The following is a 21,102-nucleotide window of genomic DNA, read 5'->3' on the forward strand; positions in this document are numbered from 1 at the left end:
CCAGTTGAAAAAGTCCAAGAGTTGAATTCTTCTCGATACACACATGGACACGCAGGGTCCAAGTGTCAGTTTTAAAATAAAGCGTAAAATATACGTGAGAATCGCTGCTTTTCTCATCGCAAGTGTACTCAAATACGTTTATACAGATAGGCGCGCAGAAAGAAAAAAGACGTATAATTTTGTGGTCGTTTTCATTTATATACTAATGTTGTGTCCAAGCAGTGCTAATTGGACGATTTTCTTTTTTGTCATAGCTCGTATGGTACACGTTTCTTTCTTTCTTTCTCTCTTTCTCGTGTGCGGCTTTTAATTAAGTGATGATTGCGGTTTGTCGCGTGTGCATCTCTCGAGGAGCCGTCCTCGGAGCGAGGATTTATGCCAAACGGCCTCTTCTCTCTGCGTTAATTGAATTCCCTGCATATAGCCCGCGCTCTGATTTATGACCTGTTACACGTACGACTCTCGAAACTTGAAATTCGATTTATTTTTACCATAGGTTGCTGCAGTGCCGGATGGGAAATTCTAAAATGGCTATGTATAGGTTCGACGCTCGTCTTGTTTGAACAAGCCGGAGCAAACATTTGCTGCTGCTGCTGCTGCTTGCACGAGAGAGCGGGGAAACATCCCGTTCGCTGCTGAATTGCAACGACGCCAGTAATATTCAATAATAAGAGACGAAAAATACCCCGAGAGCAACTGCTCGTGCTTCTTTTTGTTTCTCTTTCAGTCGAGCAGCAACGAGCCATCGTGGAGTTTCGAGTTAGATAACGAACGAAGCGTGAAAACGACGCGTGCAAAAAACCAAGCCGTGTGCACGTTCGCATACTCGCACACACACACACACACACACACACACACACATACTTAATAAAGAATTACGTGGTGTAGAATGTAATCATACGTAGGAGGAAATCAAGATCAAAGAGAAAGAAGAAGTCGCTGAGAAAGAGAGAGAGAGAGAGAGAGAAAAAAAGAGAAAAAAAAGGACTCGTTTTCGCGCAGCCTCAAGTCAGTATTCGCTGACAAGCTGATCGCGGAATGATATACGGCTCAGGACGCGCGTATAAAAGAAATCAATTCCGCGTAACTAACGATGCCTCGATGCTGTTGCTGCTACTGCCACTGCTGCGCTTGACGATTTTTTGTGTATCTTATAGTCCCTCTGAAAGTCTCCCGATTTTACCCGCGGGCCCGCTCGACAGCTATAAACCCTATATGTATACATAATTGGACTTTTACGTGGATTTTTTATCCAGCAAAGTCGACTTTTTCTCACTGCGTTTAATTCAATTAAAATGAATTTGTGTCAGTCGCGCGAGCTTTTGCTTTTATGCGGTCGAGTAGGCTGCGATTTTTCGATTTGGCGATCGCAACCGATCGACCGGTGAAAATACCTACGTAGAGTACGTACATGTAAAAAGGCGAAGCTTATATTCGCGGGTAAAACCTCGCTTAATAACGACTCACGCTCTCGAGTGTTGAAATATTAAACATATCTCAAATCGGTATTATGTCGGTTTGGCTTTTTTGGTTGCACGCGTACTAGGTAGACTCGCAGCACGAGCGGCTCATTCACGCCATCGCCTGAGAGAGGAGCCCGCGACGAGTTAATAGTTATTTGCAGCTCGTTTTTTCTCCGATGCTTATACACCCTTTTCTCGCGCATAATATCTCTCTTTTTTCACCTTGCATCCTGTCCGTATGTTAAATTTATATCTCTCCACTCTAGCTTATATAAGTGTGCGTGTGTATATGTGCTAGCAAGAGGGCCCTCCTTTCTCTCTCTCTCTCTCTCTCTCTCTCTCTCTCTCTGTTTTTTTGTTATATTTGAATTAAAAGAGTTTATGCGCCGTTGTTTTTTCTCATTAATCCGTCACGCTTGCAAATAAGACGGGCTGTTGCCGATGGCATGTATAAAATGACTTTATCGAGACATTACTATATAATAAAGTGGTTTTATTTTATCATCATTCCTTAAAATGCATAAATCATTTCTAAATTTGGTTTAAAAAAATATTTTTCTTACTACATATAGATTAAATAAAACAAAAACTTCAAAGGAAGAAATTATATGGCAAGACAAAGATAAAGAGAAAGAGTGATCGGTAAGAAATCGATAGTATAATCTGATTGAACGATGGGATATATGTTTTATTTACAGGAGCGCATCTGGTTTTTCTCTCTTTCTTTCTCTCTCTTTCGTTTTGCACGCGTATATAAGCATATACTTATGGGTATGTGTGAAGAATATAAGAAGAGAGAATATACATCAGCAGGCGGGGGCAGTCATGTAGTTCTTCGTCCGCGCGCTCTCTCTCTCTCTCTCTCTCTCTCTCTCTCTGCTCCGGCAAAACCTTTTTCCTTTTCTCTCTTTTGCTCGGCTCTTTCTTGGGCCGATCTCGTCTGTTACTCACTTACTGGTAGTCGCAGTCTCGTTTGGTTCTTTGCCGTGAGCGTTACTCACGCGTACGCGTTACACGGACGTATAGACTCACACGCACGCATTTGGCTGCAGCCTGCCCCGCGCGCACGCTTCGAAAAGCACAGCCCGAGACCTTCCGTATGCAAACGCCTAAATCTCCTCGATACCTTTGCCATTTACTCGCTAGTCCGAAGACGAGCATGACGGAGCCTCGCGCCTTGGATGACGATGCGTAGTTGATCGACCTCGAGGGCAGGAACGTCGATTTTCCGACATCGACACACACGCGAACCGTGCGGAAGAATTATCAGTGAGTGCGACCTACGCCCCAGGAACGACTGCAGTGCGACGAGAGATCAAGAATGACGACGGCCTGCAAGTGGCTCGACCAGCTGCTCCTCTTGTCGATCATCGTTTTTCAGGCCTTTCACGAGACTTGCCAAGCTAGACACAGGTCGGGCAGGAAACCGGATGGAGATATGACACTCTGGATCGATCGACAACAGATCAAAATGTTCAGTGGTACGTGATTATAGGCTTTTTCTTTATCGCTTCCCATCGGTGCTGTGCTCCTGTAATCGGTACAGCGTATATATGACGGATACTGCAGATTCCCTGCTTTTATTTTATATACTTTCGTTGCAGTCGAAATTTTTTTAATTAATTTAAAATCACTTTGAAAAAACATTAATATCTAATTCATTTAGTTTATTACTACATTACTGTACCAAAAAAAAAGTTTATTATCTTTAAGCAGTTGAACCTTTTCCCATCCTTGCAATGAAGTTTTGGTGTACGTATTGAAATAGTAGATTTATTTTAACAGAATGAAAAACCTTGACTTTACTGTTTGATAATTTGTGAAAAAAGTATTCAACGAATAAGCAAATATTGTTTTGTACAGTTTCATCCTCGAGATAAATTATCTTGAATAATGATTCAATTTTATTTTGCTATTACAGGTGTGGAGATGGAAATATATGCGATTGACGAGGGTCGAGTTGTACCGTATCTGTTGGATCCGGAATTCGAGAACAAATTACCGATCATACCGAACGAGGTATCGTACGTTAACTTCACCTGGAAGTCCGGCGTCAAGAAGTACTATTACGATTTTTTCTTGCTCAAGTCGTTCGACGAGTCGATACTCAAGACACCATCGATCACGATAAAAAAGCAAGGCAGAGTACCGAAGCGCCAAAAGGGTAGGGTTCAAAGGACTCGTGCGCGAGTCGCAGAGGTAGTCGGCAGAAAAATACGAAAAATATGCGCTTGTGTTTCAGAGTTCAGCGTGTTGCTACCGTGCTCGGGCAACAATTCCGGAGTCGCGCAATTCGGGATCGGTTTGATGATCGAGACGCGCAAAAACAAGCCACTCAACGGGACACCCTTACAGCTCAGCCTGAGAAAAGAATGCGCCGTGCGCGGTGAGTGCGTCAGTCGCGCCCACGATCACCATTTCTCCGCTTCTCACACTGACAGTTCTGTATCATACCAGTTTACATCTCTCATCAATCTCTTTCTCTTTTTCTCAACAAATTTTTTTTCTGTTTTTTTTTTTCTTGATTAAACAACAACAAAAAAGAGCAAAAAACTGTATATTATAGAGCGAAAGCTGCAACCACGACAAAGGAAAAGAAGAAATGAAAACAAATATTTGCGGAAAAAGAAATGCAACGCGCGCGCGCGAGGGAAGCCCGCATGTGCGAAGCTGTATTATACCGGACGACTTCCGCTGCACGATTAATAAATCTGATATACGTATACATGTATACATACAGTGTAATTTTAATTCGGACTCTCGCCATGCGAGCTGCCTCTTTTTTCGTCATATATACGTAATATCGCAGCACAAGTGCTACGTGCATATTGTGCGAAATAGTAGTTGTGCGCGCGCGAGCCCTATACAAACATACAATTGACCGAAATTAGGATTAATTCGAGCTAATTGCAAAACCGGACAAAAATATTCTCCAGCGTTTCGCTCGCTCTATCGCTCTCACTCTTCCCGCACTGCGTAATAATGTCCGTGTGCACGTCTAGATGCTGACGTTTTCAAGTTCAACGCCTTTAAATATTTTCTTCTCTTTTTTTGTTTCAATTTTTTTTTCTCCCACACTGTGCCGCTGCGGCTGTTTTTACCGTATTTTTTTATCAGCGTCAATGAGCGATTTTACGTCCGTGTAATGACTTTTTACGCTCAATGGAAGATCAAGTTGACGGAAAATTATAATTCGAATTCGACTTAAATCACAATTTATATCCAGTAGTTTTGGTCTTATTGTTTCATTTCAAAAAATCTAAATTCACGTAAGCCAAATGGAAAGTAGCCTCTGTTATAATTCATCGATTTTAATATAGAAAATATCTTAGGAGTTTTCAACAAAATTGTATATATTTTTTAAAAAGCAGCACGATCAAAGCAATAACTTTTTATGCTAATGTGTATTGTAGAGCCAAATCCAGGACCGTGTCCGGATGGTTATTTGGGACCGCCGCATTGTAAGAAAGCTCTGTGCTACCCCAATTGCATGAATGGTGGTAATTGTACGGCACCCGGAGTTTGTTCGTGTCCAGCAGGATTTCAGGGACCTTACTGCGAAGGAGGTAAAAATGATTTTTTCCTTTTAAATACGCAAAATTTCTTTTTATTTACAATAAATAACAAATACTAATACGTGGAATCACTAAAAAGTACAAAAAAGCTCTAATAGTATCAACGCAAATGAACGTAATATTATTATCTACTCTATCGATATATTTAGATAACTTTGGATATCGCTATGGCTGTTTTACAGCCAACTTTGATGACGTTTGTAAGAGCTTGATAAAACGGCGCTTGTTCGGCTCCATGCTCTAGACCTGTGTCGTGATGCTCTTGCTCTTCGTCACGGAACTTTTTGATAGTTTCGAGAATTTCACGATCGCTTTCGTCACTGACTTCCATAAGCGATCTCAGCTGATCGTTGTAATGCTCGACGATTGAATCCTCGACTGCGACTGTACAGGCCATTGCTGCCTTCTCACCCATAAGAGCAGTACCGGCGCCTAACGCCCAGCCAGCAATATTCCATATCGGTAGCAGGGCCGTCGGTCTGACTCCATGCTTTTTGATCAGTTCTTCAAATTTTTCCTTGTGTACTTTTTCTTGATCCCACATGTGTTGAATAGTTGGACCAGAAGCTGTATTACCTAAAATTATTTGCTAAGGTCAGATAAAATTCTACTTTCAATCAAATTATTATTACTTTTATGTACCTAATATTGCCATTTGACCCGCATATATTCTATCAGCTCCAAATTCTCCTGCATGATCTACTCTGATGATAGAATCTAGCATGCGTCCTTTTTTTGTTCTCAAAGGTGCTGCAGAATTACTTGAAATGCTACGAATAGCTCCTCTTCCTGCACCCAACATGATTTAAATTTAAATTCTGAAAAAAAGATTAAATCAATTATTAATGTTTCAGGTATTTGTTCAGAAAAATGCTTGAATGGGGGAAAATGTGTACAAAAAGATACATGTGAATGCCCCAAAGGTTTTTTCGGCGAGAGATGTGAATTTTGTGAGTTTTTTTTATATTTGCAGATTAGAAATTTTAAAAATAAAAATATATATTATTATTTTGATTGATTTATAGCAAAATGTGTAGTTCCATGTGTAAATGGAGGCAAATGTAAGGGAAACAATATATGCCGCTGTCCAACAGGCTATAAAGGTAATCACTGTGAAATTGGAAGACGGATGCCGTTTCATCAAACTTGCACCAGACAATGTAGGAATGGTACTTGTCAACCTGACAACACTTGTCATTGCGATCCTGGATGGTATGGCAAATTGTGTAGTAAAAACAAACCCTGGGCTAAATGAATTCAGTACATGTTGCGGTACTGTTATTTATAATTTTGATATTTATTGGGAAATAAATAGGTCATCATTCCAAATTGTAGCAAAATATTACATTCAGTATTATTTAATTTTCAAAAATGTATATAATTACAAGTATTTAGAGATGTAAAATATTTCAATCCTAAAGTCCAGAAAACAAAATTGGAAAAATATTTAGCACCGCAACATTAACAAAGAAACATACAAGTTGTGAATATGTGGTCTATACACCACCAGAGATGTGATATGTAAAGCTATTTTACACATACTGTTAGGTATTAATTTTTAATAAACTATATTGTTAAATGTATTGCAATGACTGTTAGATACATAATAACGATTTTTATTTTATCATTTAGCAAAGTTTGTTTGATTAATATACAATTTTATATTTTCTAAGAAGGTTTGTTTTTTATTATAATTATTAAAAAAACTTAAATATTTTATATGATTTTCAGAAAAAAATTTTTAATAAATATTTCATAGAATCTACAAGGTCTTGTTCTTCAAATATGATACACAATGTTTCATAAAATTGCGTTATTTTTACAATCTCACTATATTCATCAAATTTAATCTAAGAATTGCATAACAAATGATAATGAATGTATATTTATTCTATAAATTTTAAGGAAAAATTATATCAAATATCTAAAGAAATAAATGATTAAGAATGAAAGGTTGGTAAAAGGAAAAGTAAAAAATAAACATAAACAAACATCGTTAGTACAGGTTAAACACGCTGTTGTAGATCATGAACTGAGACACTTCACGCAATATTTAATGACAATGACAGGAATTTAGAAATGATTTAGTTGCATTTGAAAAAATGTGAAAAAAAGCAATTAGAAACCTTAGGAATATCGAATCTATACAGAATCTGTCAACATAAAACGTCACTCGCACAAAATAAGTCTTATGTGCCGGAATAAAGCAGACGCAAAACTATGAAGGTAAGGCAGATTTTTACTCTTGCACACTGTCGCTGCAGTTTGCGAATACTCAACTCGAATCAGATTAGAGAAAATTTTGAAATTTTTTTTAATCCAATATGCCAGATGATATATCATTAGTGCGATAAAATCATCGATATGATTATAGGAATTTGTCGAAATAAGTGATTAAGAAGAAAATTGAAACTCGCGGGGTTTTTAAGGTGTTGAAGTACGTGCATAGTGCTGCGACCTGGTAAGAGTTCTCCGCCCGATACGTCATAAGTGCGAGCATCGTGACCGTCTTCTTTACTTTCAGTTGGTACAGCTTCCATCCTTGTCTAACTCGCAGGTGTTATAGCGTACAACATAATATTCTATATAGAGAAAGAGGCAAAGACAGAAGTTTAAGCGGTCGCAGTAATTTTTGGTTGGCTTATAAGTAGTGCTGGTCGATATACGAAGTAGCAATAAAGTTCAGTGAGATCGAGAAGCTCGCACATGTTGGCTTGGCGTACAAAAGGTTCTGCAAGAGTCTCGTAGTGCTCGGTGCAGTGTGTGTCGATCGACTCTGAGCTCGATCAACAGAGGCACGAGCAGTGGATCTGCTCTTATATATCTTAGACCAAGTTGTTCCCCCGGAGTGTGCTCATGTGTTGGACGTAACGTCGGCGCAGTAGAACGAATTCGCGAGTTGCGACTGCCCGCTCTACATACTCACCGATTGGGTAAGTACATAAAAGCCTGACTTTAAAGATACTCCTCTCGAGCCTGCGCGCATTATTTCATGCGTGAGCGACTATTTTCCTTCGCGCGGTATTTACGCACGGTGTCTGTGTCGGTGGCCAAGGCTCCTAACACGCAGGTCACACTTGTTAATAACAATGAGCGCGCGCAGCATTGACGTATAAACGCACGCGGACGGCGGTCCCGTCCCGTCCCGCGACTCCGACTTGCCATTTACGAATTTCTCACGCGCAATTTACACACGCAACTATACATGTATATGTGCACGCTAATCGGCTCAATCGTTACATAGCCATGCTGACACCGCTGCCGCTGTCGGCGATTCCTTTCCATTCTGCCTAGGGCTACTCCGACTACTCCGACAGTTTCTGCTTAATTAATTGAAATTACCTTGAAATCTCGTGGACAGGTTTTTTTCGTCCGAATAGTCAAAATAACCTCGATTTTGACTCGAAGTCTTGTAACTACGAGGCTCGGCGCACCGGGATAATTATACATTCGATCGTCTGCTGGGCCTCATCTCAACGGCGCAGGCCTCAATATGGCCGGTGTATTGTGCAATGTGCATCTTACAGTGCGCAATGCACATCTCGAATCGCCGCTCATCTATAGGTATATAAGACCATGTGCTGCGTGTTTATTCGGAGCAGGCCCTGTTCTATCGGGACTTGGTGCATTTGAAATCCAAAAGGCAGCGACGAATCACATGGGCGTTTGTAGGTTATGAACGTTTTAAGTGATGCATTTCATTTGAATTTGAAAGTGAAAAAATTAGGAGCCGACGAAACACGAGGTAGCAACTCGATGTACCGTCGTGTTACGCTATTACGTGCTCCGAGAACGGAAATACAAAATGGCGCTGGCGCAGCTACGGCCGACGACGCTCGTTAGTCGCTACGCCTGTACGCTATGAGGGGGCCCCACACCAAATCGTATGTGCTTATGCGTGACTGTCTCATGGTTGTATTAGCTATAAGATTAGAAATGTCAGCATCGAGCAAAGAACATGTGATGCTCTGACGACGATGCGCAATGGACTCCTAGCAGAAGCTGCTGCAGCTACGTTTTCGACAGTTGCAACGCAGGCGCGCGCGAACGCTGTATTATTGTTTTGCTTCTGCCAGATAGAGATACTTTCTGCGTGTGCATGCGCTCGTTGATACACGGGGGCAGACGTCGTTGTTGCGCACGGAGAGGCTGTCCGCGGAGCCGCGCGCGCACCGCGTGGTCTCGCGATCATGTAACAACGCTGGTTACGCCAGACTCGAGTAAGACTCGCTCGCCGGTATATACACAAACGCGCACGCAGTCTTACTACATAGGTACAGTCCGCGGCTATGCTGTTGCATCGCGAGGCGCTGCATACGAAACGTTATAGCTGCTCGTTACGGGCGTTACAAACGCCGCGGACAAAAAAACAAGGCTAACTGGCGGCGACGAAGGCAAAGAGGCGGCCTGCGGTTCGTATGCGTACGTACGCGATCGACACCTCGGAATCGGGCTCGTCGACCGACTCGGGCCTCTCTCATTATTATATGTAGCCAGGAGTTATAAAGTATTGATCGTTCGTCCAAGCGCGCCGCGGCTCTATGCTTGTATGTATGTCGATATCTATATGTAGGATGTATGTGACACACGGCATCTGTCGTACGCTACATTATATACGCCCGATCCTACAGTTACGCACGTAGACGCGTGCTGCGTGTTAGACAATTGACGGCCGTAAAAAAATGACAAACAAACAAAAATCATCAAATTCATTCGGCAATTGTTAGGCTTTCGTATTTTGCATCAGTTATTACCCTCCCGAATTTCGCCATAAACCACGATTATACATCTTTCTCAACATGACAGCAGGCAAACGTATTTGCCTTGTTAAATTAATTAATCGATCGAATTAATGTGATTCGAATTTCGTCTTCGATGTAACTCAGGGATATGAAATATGTACTTTATCAACATCATATAGGCAAAGTCGAACGTGTAAAGCATCGGACTCGTACTCTTCCCATGGATAAGGAAAAAAGAGGCAAGACAGACGCGCAAGTTGGCGTGTTTTTGTGTATATATATTGGGCGAACTTCGCACAGGCAGAGCAAGCTCAAAGCTGGGCTACTGGCCGCGATCGATACCGCACGTACACTTACGCACACGCACAAACTCCCATACATGTACTCACACACACATACGAGGAAGCAACTGTATACACATAGGTATGTATGTGTGGTGGATGAAGTATATATCTGCTGCTGTGTACGCGCGCGAAAGAGAGAAAGAGAGAGAGAGAGACAAGAGGGGGTACAGTACCGCGTTATGCACGTACACAAGCGGGAATATAGTCGTGTGCTTATGTGTACGTATAGAGATATCACTGCTGCGGCTGCTGCCTGCTCGCTGCTGCTGCTGACTACTATGCCGAGTTTTGCTCTGTGTATATGTGAGTGATTCCGCTCCGCGATCTGCATTGTGTATTGTGTTTGCGCGATTATACTGCATATCGAGTCTCGTGCTCCTTACACCACTCATTTTATAAATCCATCATGTGCGAGTTTTAATTTTTTCTCTCCCACCTGCTGTTCCTCCTCCACCTCAGCGACTATTTGCTCGCGCGATGAAGCCCCGATTTTGACCAAGTGCTGTCGCGCAGCAAGAACGAATGCATAACTCTACGAGGCAAGTTGTCAAGTGTTCGCATCATGACCACAAGAATGAAGCACAAGAAAGGCTCGACGAGAAATTACTTGGTTTCGCAGGCGAATCCTTGGCCAGAGAGATAACCGGTGCGTAAATGTGTGATAACGTGCCGTGTACGTATACATAAACACATAACTCGTATCTATACAAATGTGTATCCTCGTATCTCTGCCGAGTCTAAAGAAAAATCTATAATTCAGCGCGAGTCTCGAGCTTATGTCTGTCTGTGCTCTGTATTCGTTGCTCTCTTATGTTGGCCGATAGCTTGTGTATAACCTCATTCCTCATTTCGGAGCAAGCTTTTATACATGTATACATCGACGAGTCTAGTGATATAAATAAGGCCGAAGGTGCGAGGAATGCGAGCTCAGGGCAAAGATCAGCAGTCACAGCTCGTAACTATAATTTATTCACGCTCTAGTCTCTGCCGTGCCATCGATAAAGTCATCGCCAAAGCAACGTAATAACCGTGCGTGCAGTGCAGCCCTAATCAACTGCAGCTCGTAGGTACGTCAACGGAACGAGACGACGTTCAGTCGCTTTCGAACGTCAACCGGATCGGTGTTGCGCGCCAACGAGCAACGCGCTCAAATTTTCGCGGCCCGCGGGATTCGTCGGTGTACGACGAGTTATACACAGAAAGAGAGAAGACGCGCGCGCGCGCATACACACACTTGCGAGTGAGTGTATGTACTCGCGTATTCTCGCGCGAGGGTTGATGTGCACAGCAGAGAGAGAGAGAGAGCATGCAGTGTGTACATTAAGCGCGACGACCTGTACTAGCAATAACAATAATATGAGACGCGCTAGAAGCTCGGGCTGCTGCTGCATGGCTATAAAGGCTCGAGTCACTAAAAAGAGAGAGAGAGAGAAAACGACGCGCCGAGCTGCGCGCCACGATCATGGGGCGTGGTAAGTGCGCGCGAACTACATTTTCTATATACCTATGTGCATAACATCCTGCAAAAATAAGGCACACACTTACATGTATGCGCAAACTACGCGAGCTCGATAATTGTACTGTGAGAAGAGATGCAAAAAAAGACAATTAAAATCATGACGTCTCGCAGGACCGGAGTAGCTCGTATAACTCGGTTGCAATCGCTGTAAAAGTCATTGGGCGTAGTCGAATGAGCGAGAGAGAGAGAGAGAGAGAGAGAGACAGACGGTGCATGTAGGCAGGCAGGGGTGGCGAAGCTACATGGCTGAGGGTGGCGTCGGTGTGTAGCTCTGTCTCGCTCCCCTGTGCGGCCTGAATCCATATAGACTCGGCAGGGAAGCGCTCGCCGAGTATCACAGCCCCGCCGGAGCAACGACTCGCTCCAAGCTTGCGAGTAGTTGTACCGCGTGCGATGACATTTTCGACGGATCCTCGTTGTTGTTGTTATCATTGTTGTTGTTATTGTTGTTATGTGCGCTACTAATGTGACAGATGCGTGCGCGCGCCCAGCCGACATCACGCAGCACGTGCTTTTCTGCGCGGCGCATTCGTTTTCTGTCGACTCTTCCTTGCGCGCCTTTCTCACCTCCGACTCCGAGCGACGCGTGTGTATGTCTGTGTGACCGTGTGAGTATATAATGTGCATATATACGTGTTTCTGCTCGGCGAAACTGTCTCGGCGCGCGGATTCTATCGTCGTCGTCGTCGTAATCGCCGGTGTCATGCGCCGTTTTTGCTCTTAATGCGCCTGTACTCGACTCGCTTCTGCGTCTATCCTCCACGTGTCCACGAGAGACGAGCTGGTTTGTTTATACACATATCGAGGGAAATGTAGCCGCGGACGCACACACGCACGCAACTGCCTGCACTTTTACTTTTTTCGCGCCAAACCTGATATGATCCCAACTGTAAATTACGCACTGCGTGTGCTCTTCGAGTCTCGCCATGAATTCCCATAAACTTTGCATATTACGACCGCCGCTGTTGCTGCTGCTTTGAGTAACTTGTGACACTTGTTTTATGCCAACGAAAGTAAATTACCGTGTGAATCATCATCGAGACTCTGCTTCTCTTTTCTTCTTATTTTTTACCAGGAAAAATCGTATTAGTTAACGTACGCGTGACCTAAATTCGTTAGCCTCTCTGAAACAATTTAAAAATTAGACTTGGGCTCGTTTTTACTCAATTTTCATAATAAATAAATCGCATCGACTTCTTATAAATTATATTCTTAGAGTTATATACTGTATACACATGCATGGGTTTACACACACACACACACACACACACACACACACACACACACACATACATACAATGTAATAAAATGTATTAGATGCAGCATATTTTCAAATTGTAAGGGTCAAATTGGGAATCTCGTGCATACATGTATGAGTCGTCCGATGCTTCGCTTAGCCACCCTTGCTTACCTCGAGCCAGGGAATCGACGCACTCTTGCAAGGGGATCTTTGCGTGTATGCTGCATGTACGCGTAAAAAGGGTCGCTCTTCAGAAAACGAGTCAGCAATTTTTTCTACTTGCGTAGTTTCTCTTACTCAACATTGTGTCCCCCCTCCATCCCTTTGAAATCGCTCGTGTAGCTTCACGTACTTTGAACATTCCCGAGGACATCTGTATATGAGAGTTCCAATTCTAGAGTTCCAATTCTCATGTGTGTGTCTGTGTGTATGTGCGTCTGTGTATGACTCAGCTTGCGATGCAATACTTGTAAAGCTTACGCGACTATCTGTTCTTCGTATCGATATAAATACCCACCCACACTTATATACCCTCGTGCAAGTTTAGATTATAATACCAACAACATTGTCTATCTTTCTCTCTCTTTCTCTCTGTTGCCCTTTCCCCTCAGCAAAACACCAACCTCCTTTCTGTATGATTAAATCGATATTTTTACTTGACGAATGGAGTGTGTGGTCATTCGATTATGTCGGGAAATCGATACGCAATGCCGGTTTAGTAGTATTATACCGATTTTTGGTGGGAAGATAATTGGCTCGCTCTTATTAATCGACCACGCGATTAATTTAAAATCGTTTACCAGATTCACATTTTATCTTCTAAATTATGTTATTGATTCAAGTGTTTAATAACTAATCGTTGTTACTTATTTTGTTTTCTTATAGATGGTTGTGATGTAAACTAGATTGAAGAAACCCCGAATCGAGTGAAATAAAACCTGAAGAAAAACAGGTTGGCGAAGGCCGAAGATTTATTCTATTTGAAGAAGTTTTAAACTAACAAAATAGGGTCGAAAAATCAAGAAACGTCAACGACCGAGAAGAGGAAGTACTCGGACAATCAGAGCGAAGTAATTGATAAAGTTGCAAAGCTGTCTGAGACGGAGGTTGACGCGGGAGCCAGCGAGGCTCTCAGCACCATTGCAATAAAGACCGAGGACGGCCACCACATGGTTGACGGGGACGGAGAGGAGTTCCACGTGGTTACGGGACAGATGGTCGACGGATCGCCACTAGGCGTGGTCACGGTCGTCCCTGGCGTCGTTGACGACAACAGCATGGCGTCCCTGACCAACGTCGAATCCGACGCCAATGATCGGATGAGCGAAGACGACGACGACGACAATAGCAGTGAATCCGAAGCCTACGAGGATGGCGATCTCTTGAGCTCGGCTATGGACGACGACGTCACGGCCCAGCTCGCTGCAGCAGGTTGGCATGAATACAATGATCACGCATCTAATGGTGATTTCCGTTTTTTCGCTTTTCACTCTCATTTATTAATCAATTCCTTATCTCTTTTAGAGCAACTAACTTGTTGAGATAACAATAACAAATCCATCTATCCTTTGTACCTTTTCAATTCTTCACTATCCTTAATATCACCATTACGCCAACTTTATTTATTTATTATAGAACTAGATAGAAAGAAAGCTTGATTGAAAAAGAAACATTTTTCAACGCATTTGGTATGGGGTGATTTTATTAAATCTACATTATATTCGTCTAGAATTTTTTGCTGAAAAAATTTGTCAATTTAATACGTAATTAAAATTAAATAATTTATTACAAACAAACGTTCTATACGAATATTAAAATAAGCATGAGTACCCATAATTTTTTACATACTATTGCTTAGTAAACTTATCTATACCGGAGAAATTTTATTTTATTAATTTGTTATTCGTTTTTAGTTTTGTGGTGTTTAAAACTTAACAATCATACATTATTAATTGTTTTCTCATTTCATATATTATTAATTGTTATTCTCTTCATTAATAACAGCTTAATTATCTTAATCAGACACTAATAGATGATTAAAATTTTAAAATGCAACTTTTGATAATAATCATATTGATTTGTACCTTAGTGTGCACTTTAAAATTAGTGTGTAGTTCTTTCTTCATATTTTCACACGTCATTGAAGCATACCTATCCTATCATTTCTTTAACACTACTAAGCTTAATTATTTTCAACTAGTCACAACGCAACAACCATTTTGAAGAATTTATCAACTAATTTATAATAATTTTCATTAAGTATAATATTTCAGAAAGTGCCTATTCGGCGTCTAAAACAACACATCTCTATAACTTTTCATACATACAGATTTCATACTCGAGACAGTATTATTAAGGGACGCCGAATAGACGCTCTCAATAAATCAAAGCAATATTTTAATTTTAAAACGAACATAAAACAATAAATAATACAGCTTATTAAATGGTAAATACTCTAAAGATTTACACGTTTTTAAAAATTAGTTAATGATGATTGTGTTGAATATTTTACGAAAAAAAATTTTGTGTTACTGCAGCTTTACATGAGCGTCAACCAAAAATTGCGACCGTCAAATATTAATATAAAAAAAATAACGACTTTCTTTACAATTATTTATCGTTAATCAGCAATAAATAGAATTTAAAAAGTATCAAACAGCAATCCCAAAAATTATTTTCCGTAAAAACATCTTGTTTTTGTTGATGCTGCTCTACGCTACTATTTTCTAAATATATTTGTGATTGAAAATGTTTCGTAGATACTGTTGCCCGCATGCTTTAAAAATGATGCGTTTTCTTTCTTCCCTCTAAATTTGTCAGAGAGACAGAGAGAAAATGTCATGAAAAAATTGATTTATTAAAACTATTTGCCATTTACGTAGGACCCATTGGAGTTGCGGCGGCTGCAGCTATCGTATCTGCCAAGAAAAGAAAACGACCTCACAGTTTTGAAACTAATCCTAGTATTCGCAAGCGCCAACAAAACAGGCTATTAAGGAAATTGAGAGTAAGTATTTTTTTCATCATTTGAGTTATTTAAAAGAAAAATAAAAACTAATTATTTTTACTTTCAACAGCAAACAATAGATGAGTTTGCTACAAGAGTTGGCCAGCAAGCTGTTGTATTAGTTGCTACCCCTGGAAAACCAAGTAGTAGTTACAAAGTATTCGGTGCAAAGCCGTTAGAAGATGTTCTTAAAAACATGAAAACTTCAATTATGGAAGATTTAGAAAATGCGTTGGCTCAACAGGCTCCTCCACCGGTTCAGGATGATCCATCATTATACGAACTTCCTCCGCTCATAATCGATGGCATACCAACTCCAGTTGAAAAAATGACTCAAGCGCAATTGAGAGCATTCATCCCATTAATGTTGAAATATTCAACTGGTAGAGGAAAGCCTGGATGGGGAAGAGAAAGCACCAGGCCTCCATGGTGGCCCAAGGAATTGCCTTGGGCAAACGTTAGGATGGACGCAAGATCAGAGGATGAAAAACAAAAGGTTCGGAAAAATTCGATTGATACTTTATCATTGTCGCATGAGTATAAAACATGATCGTTTCTTTTAAAAAATGTGTTTGCATTTCTAGTTAATTAATTAACTATATCTAAAAATGTTTCGCTTGCTCTTTGCGGCATATTATAACGTATTTGCTTGCATGTATATATTATTGATGTGAATTTATCAATCTAACTAATACCATTCCTGTGTGAAATCTTTAAAATCAAGCAGATTTCCTGGACGCATGCGTTGAGACAGATCGTTATCAACTGTTACAAATATCATGGTCGTGAAGATCTATTACCAGCCTTCAGCGAAGAAGACGACAAATCAAACATCGTTCTACAACAAGCTTCTGTTTCGACGGAACAATCGACAGGCAGTCAAGGCAGTCAACAAACGGTGGGCATCGTTCGAATCAACAGCTTAAGTCCTTCATCTAAGGGAAATTCATCGCCAACGCATCAAATCATTGCCACGTCGCCTACGGCTCTCGGTACCGCCCAGGTTACAGTGGGCGATGCCGATCGAACCACATGGGCAAGTCGATGATACGAATAACAATTTCGTTGTTGTTCAATATATTGCTCTCGATATGTTGTTTTATTTTGTTTTTTTTTTTTTTTCGTAGAAAGCTTTTGTTATTTAAACCAGACAAGGTCATTCACTCATGATAATGTCAGCAATTTGAATTTTTTTATTATTTTGGAAACAAGTTAATGTGGCGTTTAATTTCCCTTTTTTGATAATACTTGGCAAATTTTATTTTTTTAATTTACATGGCTGTTTCAATTTTATTTTGTAATTCAAGACTAATTTTTATCAATTGAACTTTTCAGATGACACAATACCCTACTGTACTACAAACTATAACGAATTCAGATGGATCTGTTTCTTTGATCCAAGTGGATCCTACTAATCCTATTATTACGTTACCTGATGGTACTACTGCGCAAGTTCAAGGAGTCGCCACTGTGAGTCTTATCAATGTTTGAATTTCTCAAATAAATGAAATAAAATGATCGAGTTTTTATGTTTAAATTGAATTCATTGTTTCAGATACACACAGGTCAAGGAGATGTTCAAACTCTATCTGACCCAAATGACGGCCAAAGTGTTTCCGTTGATCTCAACAGTGTTACCGAAGCAACTCTCGGGCAAGATGGTCAAATTATTCTTACTGGCGAAGATGGTCACGGTAAACCTATTTTCTATAGGCTGTGCGCCGTCGCCGGTCAAGAACTACTCGAGCAGTGAAACGTGCTTATTCTATGATTATTTATTTCGACTTCTTTAATTTTTGCATGTTATATATGCATTACAATTTTAGTGAGCAGGAACAAATTGACGTTTCAAAATTTTTTAATTTGTAGTTAGATTTTAGGGACCCCATCTCGTAATTAGTTGGAAACTTGTACATAAAATGAAACTAAACTGATATAGGTGACTTAAACGTGAGTTTATTGAGTGAAAATTCAAAATATTGAAGATGATTTAATATTTAATGTTAACACATTCAACTGTGTTTCAATAATTTGATTGAGTAATCACTCATAAAGCTAGAATACTTTTTCAAATCTGAATTTGTCAAAACTCATTTTCACTACTACATAAAACAAGGCATTTATGTAAAAGTATGTACATATAGTGTAGATGATGATGTATCTAATGATATAATTTAAAAATCGCAGTTATATAGTACAAATAATAATTTAATTGTATGCGCGAGAGATTTTTTGAAATTATCTAACAATATTTAGATTTTTTTTTTCAATTTTAAATTAAATTGAATCATGAATTTTTCAAAAAACTAAAGTTGGAAATGATTTTGTTGTACTAAAAGATGCATTACAGTGAGGTAAAATGACAAAAATGATATACTTTTATAAGTTACCTCAAATCAATTATTATGAAATAACTAATTTTAATTGAGCACGAATAAAAATTGTGTAAATAGATTATTTTTTGTTCATTTTTATTATCATTTTCAATCTTATTTTTTAGTTTAAGATGCCTATTTATACTTCGGATTACTACATGTATAAAATAAGGACCTTTGCTTTTTATTTTAGTTCGAAGTAGTTGAAGCTTACTTTATGTTTCTGAAAGCGTGTAAAAGAAAAAACTACTATAGTTAAATGGCTTTTGTATCCATCGAAAGAAATAGTAAGTATTAGTGTTTCATAAGTGTCACCCTTGCACAGTGCATTACTTTTCAGTTTTATTGACTGTATCTGCGTCCTCAATTATTTTATGATAAAATTTATGAATAGAAAATAGAAAAATATGCACGACTTGAATTTTTTTACTTTCAGCATTACAATTAGTAGCAATAATGTTTGTTTTGTTTATTAATGTTCAAGGCACTGTAAAGAACTCTAATTTCCTTCATTCCTGTTGCAATTACGAAATTTTGAAAATTACAAAAGTAGCTCGACCTTCCTACCAGAGCGTTGTTTGTGTGTAGACTTTCTGAAAGCAGTTCGCCGCTCGATGTAGCCAACGAAACTCGATTAAAACTTTCAATGCCGCCTTTTTAAAGCCTCACGGCAAGAAAACGAATCTGTAAGCAACGTCGACGTTGACATTTAAAATGTTACAGGCTATCCGGTATCGGTATCAGGAGTTATAACAGTCCCAGTACCGGCGAGTATGTATCAAACGATGGTGGCCAACATTCAAAATGATGGCACAATGCAGGTGATGGGCCCAATGGTCCAAGTACCGAAAGTCGAGCCTGGCAATGGTGAGGCAAGTATTGAGACTGTAACGATTCAGGGGCACCCAACCATGACAATGATCAATGCTGCTGGTGAACACCAAGTTCTTCAGGTCATATCACTTAAAGATGCCAATGTACTCACCAAAGCTATTCAGCAGGTAGAAAATATCAAGGATGAAGATCAACAAGACGAAACTCAGCAGTTAACAGTACAAGCAGAATCCAGTCCTGAGTAAATAAAAACTCAGTGATACGGATACGCTTTTCATGTTGACTACTATAATCGTAAATTTAAACACGATGATGTGTTTTAATGAGAGAAATAATCAAAGACTGTAACTTAACAAATTTTTTCTCATCATTTTTCATCGCAAATGTTATTTACAATTATAGCGCATTTCAACTTTCATATAGCTTTTAACAAGCTGGAACTAATCAGATGAGTACTGTTGAGGGCAGTAGATGAATATATGAGTACTGATTAATCATATTAAGTACTTTTGTATTTGTTACCAATTTTTATTTAGCGAAATTTGTAGGAAAATTAAAAGAGAGATTTGAATCATTGATATATTTGGGATATTGACAGAAACTAAATTATCAATGAAAATCAAATTTTGAACATAAATGTTACAAATGTCTAGATTAAATTGAATTACAAAGAAATGATTTTTCCAAAACGTTTCAAATTTTGATCAATTTTTTGACAGCAAATGTTAATATGCTTCATGCCAAATATTTTTAAAGTCATTCACTTAAAAATTAAACTTTAAAAGAAAAGTTGAATGAACAATAAAATTGTAAATAAAACATTGTCTTAATATCAATAAAAATAATGCATAAATATTTGCATTAAGAATTTCATGTGTTTTGACAAAGGTTGCAGATGAATTTAGACTTAGTGTATTTGTTTTGAAGTCACTAACAAATAACTTATTTAATGTTAAAAAACGGCTCTGGACTAAATCAATCACGAGTACTGTTTCAGTAACAAATTAAAAAGTTTCTTGCAATGATGTATAGTTAAATTCTAGATGATATTCTTAATATATAATTTATTTTATTTTTATAGATTGAAAAATATCAATGAAAGATATAGCTTCTCTTTAAATATTAGATTTGTATGGACAACGTTAAATAAACAAAGAATTACATGTGATTTAATTATATTTACACATAATTTTAGTATGAGAATCGATCCTACGAAAAAATTTGTTATGATTTCTGTTTGTAATCAATTTATTGAAAACAAATATTATCTAATAATTTTCAAAAATACTTTTTTTATGTACTAAAATTTTTCGAAATTTCTGAATGATAAAAAGAGGTATGAATGACAATTTTGTACTTTAGACTATTAAAATATAGGCACAACTTTTACAAATGAGGCAAAACTTATTTCAAGAAAACAAATTCTAACATTGTCCAGAATCAGTCACTTACAAAGAGATTCAATATTTGTTGTGGTAATCTCTGGAAAAAATAGGCATATCTTATATCTTTAAAAATGATTAACTATTGACTTTTTAACTTTATTTTTAAGAGAGGATTTATGATTTGTCAGTTTAGAACTTTAAAACACGGGTTTTAATATCAATGTATCTGAATTGACAAAGTTTAGCGTATATAATTGTTTCAGAAAACAAACATAAATTAGCAATGTATAATGTGCAATTTGCTTAGTTAATGTATTATTTACCAAAAATTATTGTGTTCACATACTTACTTTTTTTTCACTACAAATAAAAACATAACTACTTCTGAAAATTCTATTTGAAGACATAAGAAAATATAAAGATTCAATCGACATTATCCAAACTTATGTATATTTTTCAATTAATGTGCATTATTTATATATACAATATACATTAGAAACTGTAAATATGTGATTTTTGTGTATTAAATTAATTCTATAAATATTTGAACTGTAAAAATGTTTGTTCTTGATTTGTTTGGAAAAGTAAGTTAGTAGAAGAACAAACAAAAAATAAATT

General features: G+C 38.8%; 3 protein-coding genes across 10 annotated transcripts; 2 read left to right on the plus strand and 1 right to left on the minus strand.

The window, feature by feature from the left end:
* The first annotated feature begins 2,784 nt into the window (after positions 1–2,784).
* LOC106660308 (protein shifted-like) lies at positions 2,785–6,657 on the plus strand. Its single transcript, XM_023461990.1, has 6 exons — positions 2,785–2,944; positions 3,385–3,627; positions 3,706–3,903; positions 4,877–5,029; positions 5,893–5,988; positions 6,064–6,657. The coding sequence occupies exons 1-6, from the start codon at positions 2,785–2,787 to the stop codon at positions 6,291–6,293; spliced, it is 1,080 nt and encodes a 359-aa protein (XP_023317758.1). The 3' UTR covers positions 6,294–6,657.
* On the minus strand, positions 5,055–8,451 carry LOC106660534 (5-demethoxyubiquinone hydroxylase, mitochondrial). Of its 3 annotated transcripts, none has more exons than XM_014383528.2 (3): positions 8,381–8,451; positions 5,681–5,856; positions 5,055–5,614 (listed from the first exon to the last, which is right to left on the minus strand). In XM_014383528.2, exons 2-3 carry the CDS (start codon positions 5,838–5,840, stop codon positions 5,184–5,186), a joined length of 591 nt encoding a protein of 196 aa, XP_014239014.1. In that variant the 5' UTR covers positions 5,841–5,856; positions 8,381–8,451; the 3' UTR covers positions 5,055–5,183. The 3 variants fall into 3 exon arrangements, with proteins under 3 accessions (XP_014239014.1, XP_014239013.1, XP_023317734.1); XM_014383527.2 differs by lacking the exon at positions 8,381–8,451 and adding an exon at positions 7,165–7,454; XM_023461966.1 differs by lacking the exon at positions 8,381–8,451 and adding an exon at positions 7,031–7,156.
* Positions 7,679–19,631, plus strand: LOC106660531 (DNA-binding protein Ewg). Of its 6 annotated transcripts, XM_014383522.2 has the most exons (8): positions 7,679–7,971; positions 13,769–14,347; positions 15,766–15,890; positions 15,961–16,386; positions 16,618–16,788; positions 17,226–17,360; positions 17,446–17,584; positions 18,989–19,631. In XM_014383522.2, the coding sequence occupies exons 2-8, from the start codon at positions 14,053–14,055 to the stop codon at positions 19,342–19,344; spliced, it is 1,647 nt and encodes a 548-aa protein (XP_014239008.1). In that variant the 5' UTR covers positions 7,679–7,971; positions 13,769–14,052; the 3' UTR covers positions 19,345–19,631. The 6 variants fall into 6 exon arrangements, with proteins under 6 accessions (XP_014239008.1, XP_023317729.1, XP_023317733.1 ...); XM_023461961.1 differs by lacking the exon at positions 18,989–19,631 and having other exon boundaries at positions 7,691–7,971; positions 16,615–16,788; positions 17,446–18,129; XM_023461965.1 differs by lacking the exon at positions 18,989–19,631 and having other exon boundaries at positions 7,693–7,971; positions 13,769–14,314; positions 16,615–16,788; positions 17,446–18,129.
* The last annotated feature ends 1,471 nt before the right edge of the window (positions 19,632–21,102 follow it).

The sequence above is a fragment of the Trichogramma pretiosum genome, unplaced genomic scaffold (assembly GCF_000599845.2).
Source record: "Trichogramma pretiosum strain Unisexual culture from Peru unplaced genomic scaffold, Tpre_2.0 scaffold27, whole genome shotgun sequence".
Classification (NCBI taxonomy): Eukaryota; Metazoa; Arthropoda; class Insecta; order Hymenoptera; family Trichogrammatidae; genus Trichogramma; species Trichogramma pretiosum.